Raw genomic sequence first — 17,054 nt, 5'->3', positions numbered from 1 at the left:
CTTCTCCAGCCCACGACACGCAGAGCTGGAGCAGCTTCCAGAGGCTGGCGACGCCACCGCTGCCTCTCCCTGTGGGCTGAAGTCCCGGGCAGGCTTCCCTCTCCACCTGGAAGATGGGGAAAAGCAGTCGTAACTCCTCCTGGATGGCTCCAGGTCTCCCTGTCTGCTGCTGCTCCCCCCCCCAAACACAAGCTGCTGCTGCAGAGCCAGGCAACCGCTGGCCCTCGAGGGCTAGTCCTAGGAAACGGGCTTACCCATGGCCACACAACACAAAAAATTCATTGTTCCCCTAAAAAAAAATTCAGTTACAGGGACAGACGAGCACTGTGGTGTTCAGGAGACCCAGCTGCTGTCCCTACCTTTGCCAGCTGCCTGCACAAGAACTGGGAAAACTGATTTTGTCTGTCTGTGCCCTGAGCCTCAGATTATAAAACAGGGACATACCCGGATCAGCGTCTTTTGTAAAGCGCTTTGCGATCTCGGGGTGAGGAGCACCTAGCATCGCGATGGCAGGTTTAATGCAGTTACAAGCTGGGCTAAAAAACGTCCGCACGTAGGGATGTGATGTCTGTTTGCCCTGCTCCATCACCTCGTTGCATGTTCTTGGGGCGTTTCGGCCATTCCAGCTGGAAAAACAAGGCTGAAACCGACCGACCTCGTGAAGGTGGATGGGGACTGACGCGCTGGGGGCTACAAAGCTTGGAGATCTCCGTGGTGAGACGGGGAGGGAGCGCGGGATGCGGAGGCATGGCCAGGAGGAGAAGGGTGCTGCTCCATGGGAAACCTGCACCAGCAGGGAAGTCGGGCCGGGCAGCGTTGTAAACGCTTCACATCACTGACTCGTTTAAGACCAATTTCTATTTACAGCTTGACTCGACGGAACAGAACGGGCGCGTTATTCAGCCCGAAGGAATGGAGCTCGCTTTGCCTGCAGCCTCTTCCCCGCTCTGTAGTCAGCTGCGCCTCTGCCAGCAGATCAAAGCCAGCTCATTGAGCAGCATTTGGGTTGCAATGGGGTGACATTCCCTCTCTTGCAGCTGTTCCCCAGAGGGAAGGAGGGACAAGGCAGGAGCCTCGTGCAGCTGCAGCTTGCTGCTGGGGTTAGCTGAACGCCGTCCTGCTTCTCCATTCCCCTCCCCACCCCTGAGCTCCAGGACATGACCCAGAAGCAGCCGGTGCTTCACCCAACGCACTTCCACTGACCGTTACAACCCTTCCACGTTGCTGACCAGGATGACTTTCCTTAGGGGACTGCTCCCAGAGGAAAGCCAAGGATGGAGAGAAGGATTAAAGAATTTTGTACAAATCTGGCCTCAATAGCAACAAAAGCCTGAAAACCCAGTGTAAAATCAGGGTAAGTGACTGTGGAATCGGTTCCCCCTGGTAGTGCTCGGGCTGGAGCTGTAAACTCGAGCTAGATGTGCTGATTGTCTCACTGCCGTAAATGGCACACTCAGCATTCACATTACAGAGGCTTGTATCATCTCCTGCCTTCAGAAAGTGCCTACAGAAACGGGGAGAGAAATGCTGAAAAGCTGCTGACTCTAGAGACGGGGTACTTGGTGTTATTTCAGTAAATGCAAATGGTTAGAACCAGAACTAGGTGGCCAGGTCTCCCCTTCTCGAGTCTACCGAGGATGCTCGGTACCTTCAGGTTTCTCAGCAAATCCTACGTCAGTTCCAAGGGACAGGAGCTAGTTGTGATTCTGTGTATATCCAGAGCTTGGACTTCAGTGGAAACCACCCTAAATCAAGCAGAGTTTAGGTGATGCCAGGTTTAAGAAAGGAATCCAGAATCAGATTGTCTACACGAACAACAACGTGGAGTGAAAGGACGAGGCATGCGCCAGGTGCAGCCCTTCCTCTGTGGGGGGCAACATGAAAGGCTGCGTTAACGCTCCACATTTCTCTACCCCCAAAGAGAGCAGCGTGGTGGATTTCTGTGTGCTCCATCTCACCCTGCCGGAGCAGCCCCAAGGCTGGCTTGCGCGCTGCATGGAGAAGATGCATTTTCCTAAGTCAGGTGATGAAATCCAGTTTTGAAAAAAAAAAAACAAAAACCCAACCCCAAAAACCTGGATGAAATCCAGCCGGCACAGATGACTAAGTTACACAAGGCTGAGCAGAGACACTCACCTGGTTTTCCTTGCTTACAGGGAATGATTTCAAAGCACTTTGGTTACGTTCAGCCTTAAAATAACCTCGCTTTTCTTTCTTGGTTTGGGTTCCTGCAAAAGAAAAAGTTAATGAGTCCACAACATCAACCTAGTGAAAAAGATTACAGCAGAGCACAGCACGCCGTCCTCTTTGGCTCTGAGTTTTGGCACATACGTGTATTTTCCCCACACATTTTCACTTGAACATGAGTAATTTTAACCTGAAACCGCAAATTTAGCACAGTGAGTTTTGCTCTCCTGTAATGAAAGTCTGGAAGAGCCCAACCGGAGCTCACCGAGCCAGCCACTGCTCAGCCTGATTTTGGATGGTTTGATCCTGCTTGGACCTTCCTTCACCAGGGTGGAAGGATGCTCGTGTTGACATCGTCACCGAGGGATGAGCCACGTGCCATCCTCCTCCACTAACCAGAATCCCTGTGGTCACAGAAGAGGGTTTTGCTCATGTTGGTATCAATCCTACAGCTGCTGTGAGCCTTGTTCCGCTCCTGGTGGCCGAGGCTCATTTATCTGTCGCCTGCCACAGAGCATTTTTACTCGTGCAGGTATTTTGCGTGGCTTAAGGTACCTTTAACAGAACCTGGGTGTAAAGTCTCTGAAACACAGCGACAGAATGGCTAAGCACAGCGACGGTCGGTGGTGGGTAACACCGAGACCTCACTGCACCTCATGACCCTGCACAGAAACAAGTAGGTACATGTTAGAGAAGGATTTGGGAAGTAAAGTTTAGGGTTTTGCTCATTTTTTGACTGGTTTCTTTTTGCTGTACACCATTTAGCTTTACTGTAATTTAAAATATGGAGCACATTCTAAATACAAACGTATTTGGGAAAAGTCTGGCATTTGGGCAAGCAAATATGTCCTTCCAGATGCTGCAGTTCCACTTACGCTAGCTAAAATTTTGGTCCGAAATCTGGGTATTTTTGGAGAGTAAACTGGATTCCGAAACTTTCTTTCCCAGCTAATTCCACATCTGCCTGGCAAGCTCATGCCTTTTTCCCTGACAGATTAAATATTATTCTATCCTGCGTGTAAGAGTCTTGCAAATATCAAAGCAATGACTATATATAGGAATGTATGTTTTTGTTATTGCAAAACTTGCCTTTTCCAAATTGCTTCGGAGAGTTCACACATGCAGTTGTCATTTTTTAAATGGAGGCGACACTTGCCGAGCAAACCCGGCTGTGTCAGTGGCAGGACTGGATATGGCGTCAGTGACGGCAGGGCAGGAGGCCACTCGTCCTCCACCCACTGTAAGCATTCCTAAAACCAATTCAAAAAACTCCATTTCCAGTTGACGTGAAGCTCAGCGTTCTGGTGTCGTGGGGCCAAAGGCAGCATGGGTGCCTGACCGTACCGGCTCAGTACCGAACTGGCTTTGTACCAGCTTCCAGCCGCAACCAACATCAACTAGATTTTAACTACTTGCATGATTTTTACTGCCCCTAAGGAAAGCGAACACACGAATGTGCTGAGATTTCCTTAAAACTCAGGTTCAATTATCTAAAGCTGATGGGGTAGAAAAAAACCGGATACATCTCAAACGGCAGATCTACCTAGGCAAGGCGGCTACATCTAACCGTGACCGATAAAAGGCGATTAGGGAGGCTTTTTTAAAAAAGGACAGGTAAAAAACAAACTATCCCCCAACAGTCTGCAGCATGGAGTTTTTTCAGAAATGATCTTAAAATACAGATTAACCCTTTAATCTCAAGGCTGAAGCCACATTACACAAATCGCTCACGCATCCTCTGCTCGAGGACAAGTAATTTAAATGGCTTTGATATATTTTTCTTCATAAACTACTGCCTCGGTTCACATGTGAGCGGGAAGCAGCCCCTGCAGCAAGGGCAGACCTGAAATTCAAGCGAGCAGCTTTGGCACAGCACTAAGGCAGCTCGCTAGGCAGAAGCCTGACTTCAAACACGGATTGATACAGCTGAGTTGCACCATTCCACCTGAGCAGGGATCGAGCTCCTACTTCTTTAAAAGGGGCATCTTTACGGCAAGGTAGCACCTTGGGCACAGCACGGCCAACCTGTCTGCAACAGAAATCGACAGCGAGGTCTGCAAGAAGTGCTGTTCCCGTACGTCTACCTGAAACTGTAAAGAGAAGGGCAAGGCAACAGCAACACACGCCATTTATTGTGGAACAACTCTTCCGCCTCCTAGGCGGGGGGGATGCTCACTGATGAAAGCTTTTTGTGGTTTTGTTGGAGGAGGGATAGGGAGGCAGAGAGGCAGCCAAAGGACAAGGTTACTTGTAAATGCCAAGCCTGGAGCCAGGTAGTAGCGCTGTTATCAAAAAGGTAAGTTAAAGCAGCAACAAATCATAAAATATCTCAAGTTGGAAGGGACCCTTAAGGATCATCGAGCCCAACTCCCTGCTCCTCGCAGGACTGCCTAAAAGGAAACCATGTGATGAAAAGCATCATCCAGACAGTCCTTGAACTCTGACAGGCTGCGTGCCCCAACCTCCTCCCTGGGAGCCTGTTCCAGGGACTAGAAAGAATATATCAGGGTTTCTTCAGATGTGTTTCACCTGCACAGATACAGCAGAGTCCTCGTTAAGAGCCGGCTTCTGTATCCTTTCAGGTATCCCTGATGCAGGTGCAGTGTCCAGCACACAACTGCCCCAGTGAATACACTCAGTTCTTACGGGCAATATCCTCACTAATCATCATGTGAGCCCCGTTTCATCTCTTTCCTCATCCACAATAACTCTTGCTGTTCTTGTCCTGACCCTCTCCTGAGCATCAGTTTGTCTCCAATGGAAAAAAAAAATTATTTCCTATTAAGTGGACAAATCCCAAACTTACTTTCACGAAGAATTAAAATCTACTTTCTTTGCATGCAGAAGAGACTAGGACTAGTCAGTCTGCTGAGACTATTCAGTTTGCTCAGTGACCACAAGCTTGTTATTTTTGTCACTCTCCTTCAACTGCTTGCATGTCATTTGCATTGTTTAAAGTCAAAACAAGATCACCTCAACTTGCAGCTACAGTACTTCTCATTTCATACATCACCAGTCATGCTGGAATCACAACTTTGCATGTTATTTTGTCAATGTGCAAGAAGCAGAAGAGAAACCAGCTTACTCTTCCGAAATTACATTGGATCTGCAGTGCTGACAGCAGGAAAAAACAGCAGTCAAGTTAACAGTTATGACTCGGGACAAACAGAATTCCTGTTTCGATCTCGTTTCTGACCATGTAGCCACACTAGTCCAAGGGATACCAACCAGTGCGATAATATTCAGGAGCACTGCACCTCCACTTACTATAAACCTGCCCAAACTTGCCCATTTCTGGTGTGTAGCCCTGCCCTGGCTCGTCGTGGTTGGCATCAGCAGCATTTGCACAATACTATTCCCTCTTGCAGAGTCCCTCAACTTTTCAAGTGTTTAACAGAAATTTGTTTACTCACAGGGTTTCCCCGCCCCCCCTTTCCTTTCCCTTCCTTTCCAAATTCTGCCCTGGTTAGTTCTTTAGCGCTTGACTACAATCTTTATTCAGATTACACAAGATCTACTTACGATCAGTACGGTATGTGCTCATTCAGCTGCCCTAAGACCTAGCACTGATAGCAGAAGAGAAGGCTGAGAACAAGGGTTTCCTTGGGGCTGTTAAAGACACCATCGACATGTGACCTCCGCTGTTCCCTCAGAGGTTTAGGTCCTTTGAAAGCAGCAACACTCTTTCAGGCTTCAAACAGAACACAAGATCAGGACATGAATTTCACATTGACATTTTTATTAACGCCAACTGTTTTAATTTTTTTTTTTTTTTAAACAATAGCACAAAAATGTTTCAGGGAAGCAGTCTGACAGTTAGTCTGATGACCTTCTGAAATACAGTTAAGCCACACCAAATACGAATTCCTGTTAAAGGAAAAAAAAATAAAATATATGGAACTCCAACCTTTGTATTAGAGGGTGTTGTGTCTGGTTAGTAGACCACGCTGCTTTGTGAAGTAAATGATGGCACACAGCTTAGACTTCATCATCACGCCAGTCATCACTAATTTAAGGCTTCTGAATCAAATTACCATCAACATCACAGAAAGGAACGAAAAGCTAGTGTTGCTACGGCCATGAGGAGATTGAACAAGCTGGATCTTTTAGACAATTAACGGTGTCTTGAACAGAAGAGACCTGCCCTAACAGCAGCCAGGAGAACCAGTCACACGGTAATCATCTCCTCATTTGCATGCATTTTGAGGGTGCAATTTAGTAAGAAAAAATAAAAATTGCATGTATCTTTCTCTTATTTAATGTGGCTATGAAAGATGTTTCCTTACAATTCCGTTATCTCTAAGAAGGACATCAGCAAGTAGAACCAAGGAGAAAAACCGAAGAGCAACAGAACATTTTTCTTTTTGCTGAGAGGTAACACAAAAGGGAGGGAACCTACTATCCTTGGATTGGGGGGGGGTTGCAGGAACATCTCCCCAAAACCTTGCACTTAGAATGATGCACAGACTCTATGTTATACCAGCTACCTGCCTTTCCAACTGACCTGTTCCACACAACGCTCAGAGGCATTAACCCATTCCTGCCCCAGACTCTCCACAAAATTCCACTGACCTAGAAACCACTGGTTTCCTTTTTTTGGGGAGGGCTGGGGGAGGGTGTAAAAAACAGAACATCTGTCAATAAGAGTGTCAGGAGGGGGGTGTTAAATATTTTAACCACTGACAAGGCTTGAGGAAGTTTCACAGTTTTGTTATGCTCTATTTTATTACTATCATATTTACAGATTTTTTTTCTCTCTTTTTCTGTTTTTTGCTGAATTGCTGATAATTTTAATAGAATTTAAATCTGGAGTGTGAGCAGGAACCAGTTAACTACATTCATTGTCCAATCCCCATTGGTTTGAGAAAAAGACTCCAAATTCTTGGCATATGAATCAGCTGTTGGGTAGCTCCTCCCTCTCCCCATGAGGCGGCAGCAGGACTGCAGCAGTGGCATGCACAGATTCACACCATGGCTGGTGGGGCCTTGCGCTGCAGAAAATATTGGTGGATGTTCTCGGCGTCCCGCTTCAGCCAAGCTGCATTCAGCAGAATATTTTCACAGCACTGCTGGACAGTGCGTTCTGCCGATGGAGCTGGGTGACTCTCAAAGAAGGCCTGTATAAAAAGCACACAACCATCCATAAGGGTATAAACAGGCATAGACAGAATTACAGCTTTTAAGTCACAAAATTCCCTAGGTCATATAGAAATGCTTTGGTGAATTACGTTCCTTATCTGACTCTAGCTCATGCTATCTGTTCCCACCACCATCACAGGCTCTGAAAGATTTGCAAGGTGCTTGCCGAGTTGGCAAGTGTAATCCCAAGTTGGGAACAGCAAAATGCCTCCGTTTCTCTGCTAAAGGAAAGCCACGGTAGCATTTCTACAAACCAGCCCAAACGCTGCCTCCTGTCCCATCTTGTCCTTGCTGCCAGGGACAGCAAGCAGCACTGGGAAAGATGAATTCAGTCCCTCACAGGGAGGCAAACAAACGAGCAGCAAATCAAGTGTGTATTTCTGGATACTTGGAAGAAGACACTAACGGAAGCCCAAGGCCATTTTGCAAAAGCATTTGTCCAGGTATCAGATTTCTTAGCATTCTACCTCGGCCTCTTGCCAAGCTGCATAATGACCTCCAAGCACCGGCAGCACTCAAGAGTTTTGCTGAATAGTCTCACATTTCTTCCTCCAGAATCAACAGTATCGATCCCTGCGAAGAAACTGCACCAGAGGCTGCCGTGACTCTGCACTTTACAACTGGGAAAAGGGTAGAGTAAAGCTGGCATAGCCGAGACTCATCCCCATCTTCCCACAAGCAGGCTTTTCCCAGTATTTGGCAGATCACCTCACACTAATGCACACTACAAGGTGACATCGAGACTCAGACACAGTAAGTACTCTAGCTAAAAGCTAGGTGTACCATCTCAAGAAGTTCTCTTGGAAAGTACTTATGATTTAGTTATGGATGATTGTTCTGGTAAATGTTTTGTAGTGTTCTCTAAGAAAAAAAAAGTATAGTGCAAGATTTCTCTGTAAAATCACTTATGCTACTGAATCATTTCTAACAAGACATCACTAGATGATAAAAAACAATAGATAAAGCTCATGGCTCAGCTTATCTTTGAAATAAGAATTCCTCCTGAGCATTTCTCTAACCAGAAAGTGATAATTAAGTTTCACTTAAGAAAGTGGTATTTTTAAGTTTCTTCTTCCAAGAAGGAGTCTCTGTAGAAGTGCGGGCAATGACTAAATAAAATCTACACACATTCTCAAAACTCCACCAAGACCAGTGCCTGCACTCCCAGGTCAGAGGGGATGCTTGAGTCCGGTGGTGAAATCGCATCACCTTGAGCCACCGACTTCAAGACAGGCTCTCTGCAAACCCATTAATTTGCCTTGTGTCAAAGCCTTGCTCTTAGTACACAGAAGAAATGGCCACATAAAATGTGGACCTCTAGTATGGAATTTAGCCATAATCCGCCACGTTCATTCCCCCAGGGTGTCCCTGGGTGCTAGCACCGACAGCCCCAAATGTGCCCTGTCAGTCTGGGGAGAAAGAAAGTGGTGCTGTAAGGCTCAGCTTACTATGGAAGTTGTAACTGCTATCAATTTTGCTACATTTATCTTTAAAGGCTGTCTTTTGGGGAGTCTCAACACCACCGCTACAGACTGTGCTGGATTTTATAAAAGTTTAAAATGAATGTTTAAAACTAATGAAACGGATATCACTAGAAGCTGCACATTACTTTGTGAAAATGCTAATTTAAGGTATTTCAGTAAAATAACTCAACCTAAAGCAGTGCAACTAGAGGACTAGGCAACAGTCAAAACAGTCAGAGACAGAGCCACGCTTCAAAACCAAAAACCGCACAGAAACTCATGGCTCTTCCATCAGGTGCTCACAGTCTAGAGCACACAGTGGTTGTCAGAGATGAGGTTAATTGCTTCTTTAATTGAAATTTCTTACCTTAACTTCTGCAGCCATTTTATCATTTGCAAATCCATCCACTGTTAGCTGAAGGAAAAAAATATTGACGAAGGGTAAGCATTTCAAATGTAACAGTTTAGTTTTGATCATGTAGGTGAATGGGACTTTTCTCACAGCTGTACATACCTTTATTAGTCTGGATATTAAGAATCCACCTTGGTATCGATTATAAAGTTCCTCCCAATTGTCCCTAACAAATTTCCAAGCAGCTTTCCTCCCCTGCTTGCTGCCTCCAGCTACTCCACCAATAACAGATACCGTGTCCTGGGGACGTACCTCTTCCTGAAGAGGAAAATGTAGACAAGTATTCAAGACTGTTACAACAAATTACAGCATGTTGTCTTTATGCATTTCTGCACCTAATCTGTCAACAATAGCTTTTCTTTTCCTCACAAGCTTTTAAGATACAGCTCAGATTTAATCGTTAAGACTATTTCTGCTATTCTAGCACATTATATGCACACAGGGCTCTATCCCCGAGTGCTCTGAACGCACTTATTCTCCCAAGGTAAGGAAGCAGCAGCTTTTCCAATAACTTACTGAAAGTGCAAAGGTGAGAACTTTTTGAATCAGTTCTGGCTGAGAGATGGCTCCAAGAACTCGTTCAATTCTGTTCTTCTCCTCCTGCATATCTGCTTGCTTGTGAAGCTTCAAAGCCAAAGTGAATAATATTAGTGCATGGTATTAAACGCCGACTTCTTAACCTAGCACTACTGACCTTGCTGTATATGCTAGAGCTGCTAGGTTAGCCTTCAAGCCTAGGACGTGACAAATTGAACTTGTTCATGAATCATCCTGCACAGCTAACCGCATTACGGACCTCATTACACGTACATCATCAGGAAGTACCATTAGTAATAAACTGATCTTCACCACTGTTTATGTAAGGTCAAGTAGGACCGTGCCTCCGAGGAATGAAAAATAATCCTAAAATGAGAGATGCCACTAGGTGGCAATTTCACACTACACACGGACCAAGGAACAAGGTAAAGAAGCCCTAGTGTTCACATCTTCTGCAAAACATCGGATTGAGCCTGCTTGCAGATAAACTACACCTTAAAGGAACTTGCAGGGTGGACTGTTTAGCTTTTCATTGCATAAGCTGGCAGTGTTAACAACAGAGCGCGCACTCACCTTCAGCATAGTGTCTAAAGTAGTACTATCTCCATGCTTCAAAATAGTTACATATACCTAAGACAGAGCATAAACAAGGAAGGTCCTTCAAAAAAACCACACTTCTAGAAACGCAACAATCAATTTCTACATATTTGGGTTAGATTTCAGACAAGTGAGCAGATCTGGAAGACACCAGCACTGATCCCTTTACGTTTTGAGACTGGATTTGAGAGATGCATCAACTCCTTTACCTCTTCCCCAGTTTCAGCAAAATTTTGGTAATGTCAACCACAGCAAAACACCAGAACAAGGAATCTTTGTGCCACGCAACACCTAGCTAGTAAGTACTTCACATACACTCCATCCACATCCACCATAGTTAGAGTTCGTGCTCTGCAGGACCAAGCTGACACCTGCAGAGCTCTCCCACGATCCCTGCAGTTTACCACGGTGCTTTTAAACCTGGAGGATGTAAGCTGGTCATGGATGGATGTAAATGATTAGAAGTCAGCTCAGGTTTGGCACTGCACTTCAAATAGTCTTCAAAACCCCAAAAGCAACATCATCTAGAGACCAGAGTTGTTCTGTGGCAGTCAGCATGGGTACAGCTGAACTTGTTAGTCATAACTAAGTATTGGCCAGGTCAGATGAGGCTTACTTGCTTCAAGAAACACAGGGATGTTTCTACCATGCTCCACAGTATCACTTGCTTCATAACTGGACTTATCCAAGCTCCCACCACCTCTGCCAAAACCAGCTGGTCTCATACCTTGGCACTGGTTTCCTCTAGCTTCCCTATTCTTAGAAACAGGGGTTCAATGGACTCTTGGAAAGAAAAAAAGAGTTTGATGCACACAGTGCCAAGTGGGGGACAGTCTTTTCGGAATTAAAATTTACAATAACCTACAGGACTCCTCAGATCAGCGGACAGAATATGTTTTCCTTCTACATGGTCCTTAAATCGGCGTCGAGCTTCTTCTAACGTTGCCTTGTGCCCAGCTTTTCCTAGTTTGCCCAGGACCAGACCCCTCAGAAGGGCATCTAGATGACCTAATGAGTGAGTAGGAGGAAAAAAAAATAATTATTTGGAGACACAATTCAACAATTAAGTCCTCTTCCACCTAGAGTGATCAGGGCAGAGGTGTATAACAATCCTTCCACATGCTTGAGGATATCTAAAGGCCTTTTCTCACTCTCATTGGTGCCAGCTGGAGAATACATTGATATTTTTATTTTACGGTGAGAGTCAGGATATGATTCCAGCCCAAACACAACAGGCTAGGCCTGTAACCTGAGCCAAGTCAGTAATATTAACCTTTTGCATCTACAACAGGGCTGACTAGGACAAGTAAACATGCACGTACATGGCTTTCCATCCTTGTAGTCTAAGAAGTTTCATGCACTCCAACAGATGCAAAGCTAAAGCAGAGAATTTTTATCAGTCAGTGATCAGGTAGGGAAATTTTTTACCATTTTAACTTCTGCCTGATAACAGAGGTTTGTTTTGGGGCTTTGTGTTCGAAAGTTTTTAAGTATAAAAATACCCCTGCACGCCTACTTCAGACTCTTCTTCCTCCCTTCTCTCCCCTTTCCCAAAATCTTGATGGCTTATTTACACATGAGTTTTCGAAAACCACTACAGGATTTCACAGCAGAAGTTTCCTACCCTCTCCAGGTTTGGGGTCCCATCCCAGTCTCTCCCCTATTGGTGAAAAGACATCTTTCACGAACACCTGGATTTCCTCATAGAAGTCTGTGTGGGACAAGAGAGTTGAGAGAATTCCCAGGTTACAGCTGAGGTCGCTCCACACAGTATAATTGGGCTCATTCACAAAAGCTTCCATGACTTTTAGAACCTCTACAGTGCTAATGATTCCAGCTCGGGCCTGGGAGAGGAAAAGACACAGATTAATCTTACTACCAAACAGAATTAAGACATTTAATAGCTCATCACATTATTTTACAGTCTTCCCTGTTCAGTTTGCACAGCCTGCATACAAACTCTATTTTCCCTGTCGTGGGGTTCTGTGGAGGTGAGTTAACGCTAGTCAAAGCACCTTAGCCGTCTGCTCCATGGCACACAATGCTTTTTATACACAGGTAAGCACTTTACAAGGAGACAGCTATGTAATTATAAGCACATTTTGCAAACAAGAAACAGACAAGGAGATTAAGTCACTTAAAACTGCAGCAATGCTTGCAAGAAAAAGCAAACCCCCAGAGTTATTCTCAGCCAGATACTACACCCACCAAAATCTTATTTTAACCAAACACTGTAAAGATTTAGAGATTTAGGGTTTGCTCTTTGCTAAATGGAGAGTATAAAACTGCAGAAGTCATTTTGGCTTGCTGCTTCCCATTAATTGATAGTAGTACTGCCTTTCCACCTCTGCCAGAAAAATTTTGTATTAACTGCTCCACAGCATCATAAAAAACACTTCTATGCTTAATGCAGTTGATAACACCGACAGTATTGGTTGATAACACCTACAGTAGGTATCTCCAACCAGAATGCTTAGGCTTTTGTTAATCTGGAACCAGACCAGTAATTTACGATACCGAAGACGTGGTGAAGATCAGTTGTCACTAGCTAAGCTATATTCACTTGTGATAAAAACACGATTAAAACTGACACTGCCCCGATCCTCATTCCTAGGGTGATGGCTCCCAACTTGTAATATTCTTGCCCATTGCTCTTGACTTACTGAATTTCCTGTTTTCTCCAGCGTTTGTATTATTCTGGCAAATTAGGAGTCTAACACAATATTCCTGCATGTATTATTTGCTCGTTTTTCTGTCCAATTAGTCTTGCAGTGTTTGGGAAATGACTTAGGGTACAGTTTCAAACCCCCTCAACTAAGCCACGACAAGAGTTACAACCTTTAAAGCTAGAGAGGTAGGGTATCAAACCCACATTTTGTAGTTTCCATATACTTGCCGACTAGCAAGAATAAGAAAGTACGATCTGAACTACAGAGTACAGTAACTAATTGTTCAGAGCTAGCAACACTTTGCTTTTTAAAAGTAAGAATCCCCAACAGCCACCTCCTCCAGTGGAGGACAGTTACAACAAGCCCAATGGAATAAAGCACACGGTGCTGATAGCATTTGATAAGTGTCATCGAGGGGATCATTAAAATATCCTTATTTTGACGAGTTGCAAGAAAGCAAGTTCTCAAAACAATTTTGTCAAAACCCCTATAGTGTAATACACCCCTACAGAGAACAGTGCAGCAGGAGTTATAGGCAGACTGCTTCCATAGGATTTAAGTCTTGTAATACAAGTTAGAACTTGTCAAGCTAATTAATAGCTAGATGTATGCAGTAATCCCAATGGCACTTTGCCTCCAGAAACTGAGACTGACTCTTCAGACACCAATTTCTGCGGTTACTGTAGCTTTCATTACCAGGCAAACAGCAAAGAGTTGCTTACCAGAGAGAACAGATCGTTCTGCAGGCCAAGCCTGTCCACAGGGGGTAGGGAGAGGTCTTTGATCGCTGGTATTAAACTCTCCAGCATGTCAGGGCTATACTGAGTACGGTAAAACCCTACAGTTCCAAGGTTTAACTGAAAAGTACCAAAAGGGTAAACAATTAAAGGTAAAGAACAAATAAGGAAATGCTTTTTCATTTTTTGTACCACTAGAAATTTCTCAAAGCACTGGAGGTCAGAGAAGTCAGTCATTATCATTTACATAAAAAGAAAAAACGAATCATAACCAAAGGAGAAAGACTATAAAGATTGCAAAGAGGAAATGCTCACCAAGAGGTACAGAAGGTGAGAGAAAGCTGGCATAAGGAAACAGAGGCTAGAGTTAAAAGTAGGAGCAAGGAGAAAAAAGGGGTAAATCCTAACTGACCTAAGGGTAATCATGCACCAGGAAGATAAAATGCAGGAGACTGCAGGTGCTAGAATCTTAAACTTTCATAACCTCTCTCCCACAGCCTGCTCCATTCGATTTTGACAGAACCTATTTCTTAAGAAAGGAGAAGCACCTCTGCCCAAGGTAAACGCAATTCAAGGCCAGTAAGCTCAACAACCTACACTAGCTACATGCTACTGCCTACTAGCATTTAAGTGTAGATAGTCAAATAGTGTGGCTGGCTGAACAACAGTACCTGGCATAAACCAAACACACTGCTGGGCTCATCAGGAAGTCACTCCCTGTGCTGCTGCTATGATTTTGAGCAGTCCAACTGCCAGTCCTCAGGTCTATGGCACTGAAAAACCTCACAGACTGATGACTTTGCAGCCAGCAGTCCCACGAATTCACCTTGGACTGAGCTGAACTGTTGCCTTCGCAGGCAGAAATACCAAACTTTACCCTCATTCAGACAGGGCATTTTCAGAATTGTTCATTTCATGCCCCTCTATTACCAGGGAGGACCCAGACAGAGAGAATATCCAGGCACAACAGCTGGAATCCCCATGTTAGTTAAACGAGAAGATTCGATTAATATACAGAGAGACTAACTCTTATTTCATGGAGTCACCTCTCGGCATACAGTTCCAGCTTAGAAACAATTACTCTCAACCTCAGTAGTTCACACAGCAATAGTCCCAGCCAGTTACCATCTTTCAGTTTTTAAATTCAGGTTGACTGGTGTCTGCAGAGGACCTCAACAATAAATTTTTTGCCTACAGATTTATACTTGTCTGGCAATAGCCAGTAGAAAACCTTAACCTATATATAATGAAAGATAAACAGGACTATTTTTGCTCAGGATGGACTTCAACTAAACTGTGGTTACTATGGGATACCAAAAAAGCCACCACATTTCAATTCAAAAGCTGCCTCTAATTGCACACTGTTTTTCTGGGCTCGGACTCCTAAAAGGTTCAAGTTTACATTGTCTAGACTACTCTTGGAAGGCAAAGGATTACACTAAGCAAGCATTGCAAAGAGGAGCCAATATTCAATAGCATCACAGAGAGGCCCCTCTGTAAGAAATACAAGACTGCACGGGGGTGGGAGGGGGGTGGGCCATGGGGGGAAAAACTAAAAAGGAAAAGAGGAAAATGAAACGCAAGAGAATGTTACAGTGATAATCAAATGTATTCCCAGTAACATGTTCTCCTTTGTGACAACTCACCTTCACCCACTGGTCTGGTTTGATGTCTTTCAAAACCAGGGTGAGCTCTGGTTTGTCCATCAATATTTGCATTTTGGCACAGGTGGGGTCATCACTTGTACAAATACTTATGGGAACCATCCACATGGGGAAATCCTCCCCTAAAAGAAGAAACAATAAAAAGGAAGGCCTAAGGAAAAAAAAAGTATGCACATAACACTGAGAAACTTTGCCTGGTGTTCAAACAAGTTTCAGCAGCAGTTTAAGCAAGGCTACTTAAATTTACATCTAAAAAGGCACACATCTGAAGGAAAATGGCAGTTCTAGAGTTAAAAACCAAGAATCTCTAAATCACTTTTCGAGCCAAAACATTTTCATTTCTAAAAGCATGGAAGGTGGGTGGAATCTGCATCTTAAGACAGAGCTGGCTTCCATATGAGGCATTTTTATTTCAGCACTGCTATAAACCCAGCAGCTTACATTGCTCCTCAAATGGCAGCACTGGCTTTAAACTGGACATCAGAAGAGAAGCATCTCAGGATGAAAACTGAACCAAAGATTGCAGAGGACTGCCATTCTCCCATGCGAAGAGAACATAGAAACCACATATGTGAGAGCATTCAACCTTAGATTTTCTAAAGGTTTAACAAATACTTAAACACCTGAGCCTAAGCAGAGCACCTGCCTGCTCTGCAGTACAGCTGTTTCATCTCTCAAAATTGCTGCTGTTGCATGAAAAGTAATACACACTCCATTCCTGGTCTTAGCATTCATCTTACCAGTATATGGTCCACTGGCACAGAATTTCTTCTGAACTAACTTCAACACTTTGTCATCTTCTTGCTGAGGAAGGAAAAAAAGAGAGAAAAAAGAAAGAGAGAAAGGAATTATCAGAACATCTAATCTCAGCTTCTGTATATCACAATACATTCATGTGCCCTCTGTTAAGCCGAGTAACTTGTACTCTCCTCCAGAAAAAGGAGCTACCTCAAGAATAATTCAAATGCATTAATCACTGTTACATGCCCTATTTCTCACTTGAATTTGTTGTCTGACTTCAGCCTCCAGCCAGTAATCCTCACTCACCCTGCAATCCTGTAGAATAAGCATAATTAAACTGGACGGAGAATCAAAACATGTGGCATGGGGAGCTACGTCAGATATTCCCTCCCCCCAACACACATTTCACACACAAAGAGCAAACGGGCTATGTCAGCAAACTCAAAGCACACGATCTAGAGCGCTTGTGGAATAACTCCATATCACTTTGCGCGGTTCCTCAAGCAAGCTGCACTTCTCCCCCCTTCAGAAACAGAATCGTCACTAAACAAAGCAACCCACTGTACTGCCTCCTGATCAAAAAGAATCTTTTAAATAATTGGATACTACTAAATTGGATCCCAAAACACAGTTAAAGGCAGAACTTTTGATGTCATGTCCTGGAAAAGACACAGTTATATTTACCTGCTCGGCTTCCACATAAATGAGCGGAAATCCCATTTGTTTGGTCCATGTATTCATCACAGCAGCAATAGGTTTACCACTCGCCTTTTCCAGGCTTTCCCAGAGATCCTCTGCAGGAGAAAAGTCTGACTAAGGACTCCCAGAGTCTTGACATGTCAGACGCGATTAAGGACACTACAAGGGCACCAGAGGGTGGGAGGCTGTATTGTTACTCCAGTTTGCCC

At 44.3% G+C, this 17,054-nt stretch overlaps 1 protein-coding gene across 1 annotated transcript in view; it reads right to left on the bottom strand.

Moving 5' to 3' along the window:
• Positions 1 to 5,905: 5,905 nt before the first annotated feature.
• The window catches only part of NPEPPS (aminopeptidase puromycin sensitive), a 39,794-nt gene continuing 28,645 nt past the window's right edge, over positions 5,906 to 17,054 (bottom strand). Inside the window, exons 13-23 of the mRNA XM_040617234.1 lie at positions 16,831 to 16,940; positions 16,146 to 16,209; positions 15,388 to 15,527; positions 13,727 to 13,861; positions 11,960 to 12,179; positions 11,201 to 11,343; positions 10,312 to 10,368; positions 9,718 to 9,825; positions 9,304 to 9,459; positions 9,157 to 9,204; positions 5,906 to 7,304 (exon numbers count right to left, since the gene is read on the bottom strand). Of these exons, the coding sequence (XP_040473168.1) occupies positions 7,152 to 7,304; positions 9,157 to 9,204; positions 9,304 to 9,459; positions 9,718 to 9,825; positions 10,312 to 10,368; positions 11,201 to 11,343; positions 11,960 to 12,179; positions 13,727 to 13,861; positions 15,388 to 15,527; positions 16,146 to 16,209; positions 16,831 to 16,940 (1,334 nt within the window). The 3' untranslated portion in view covers positions 5,906 to 7,151. The remainder of the gene's footprint in view (positions 7,305 to 9,156; positions 9,205 to 9,303; positions 9,460 to 9,717; positions 9,826 to 10,311; positions 10,369 to 11,200; positions 11,344 to 11,959; positions 12,180 to 13,726; positions 13,862 to 15,387; positions 15,528 to 16,145; positions 16,210 to 16,830; positions 16,941 to 17,054) is intronic.

Source organism: Falco naumanni, chromosome 18 (assembly GCF_017639655.2).
Source record: "Falco naumanni isolate bFalNau1 chromosome 18, bFalNau1.pat, whole genome shotgun sequence".
In the NCBI taxonomy this organism is placed as follows: domain Eukaryota; kingdom Metazoa; phylum Chordata; class Aves; order Falconiformes; family Falconidae; genus Falco; species Falco naumanni.
The sequence above is the reverse complement of the archived record's forward strand: the minus strand, read 5'-3'. Positions and strand labels throughout refer to the sequence as shown.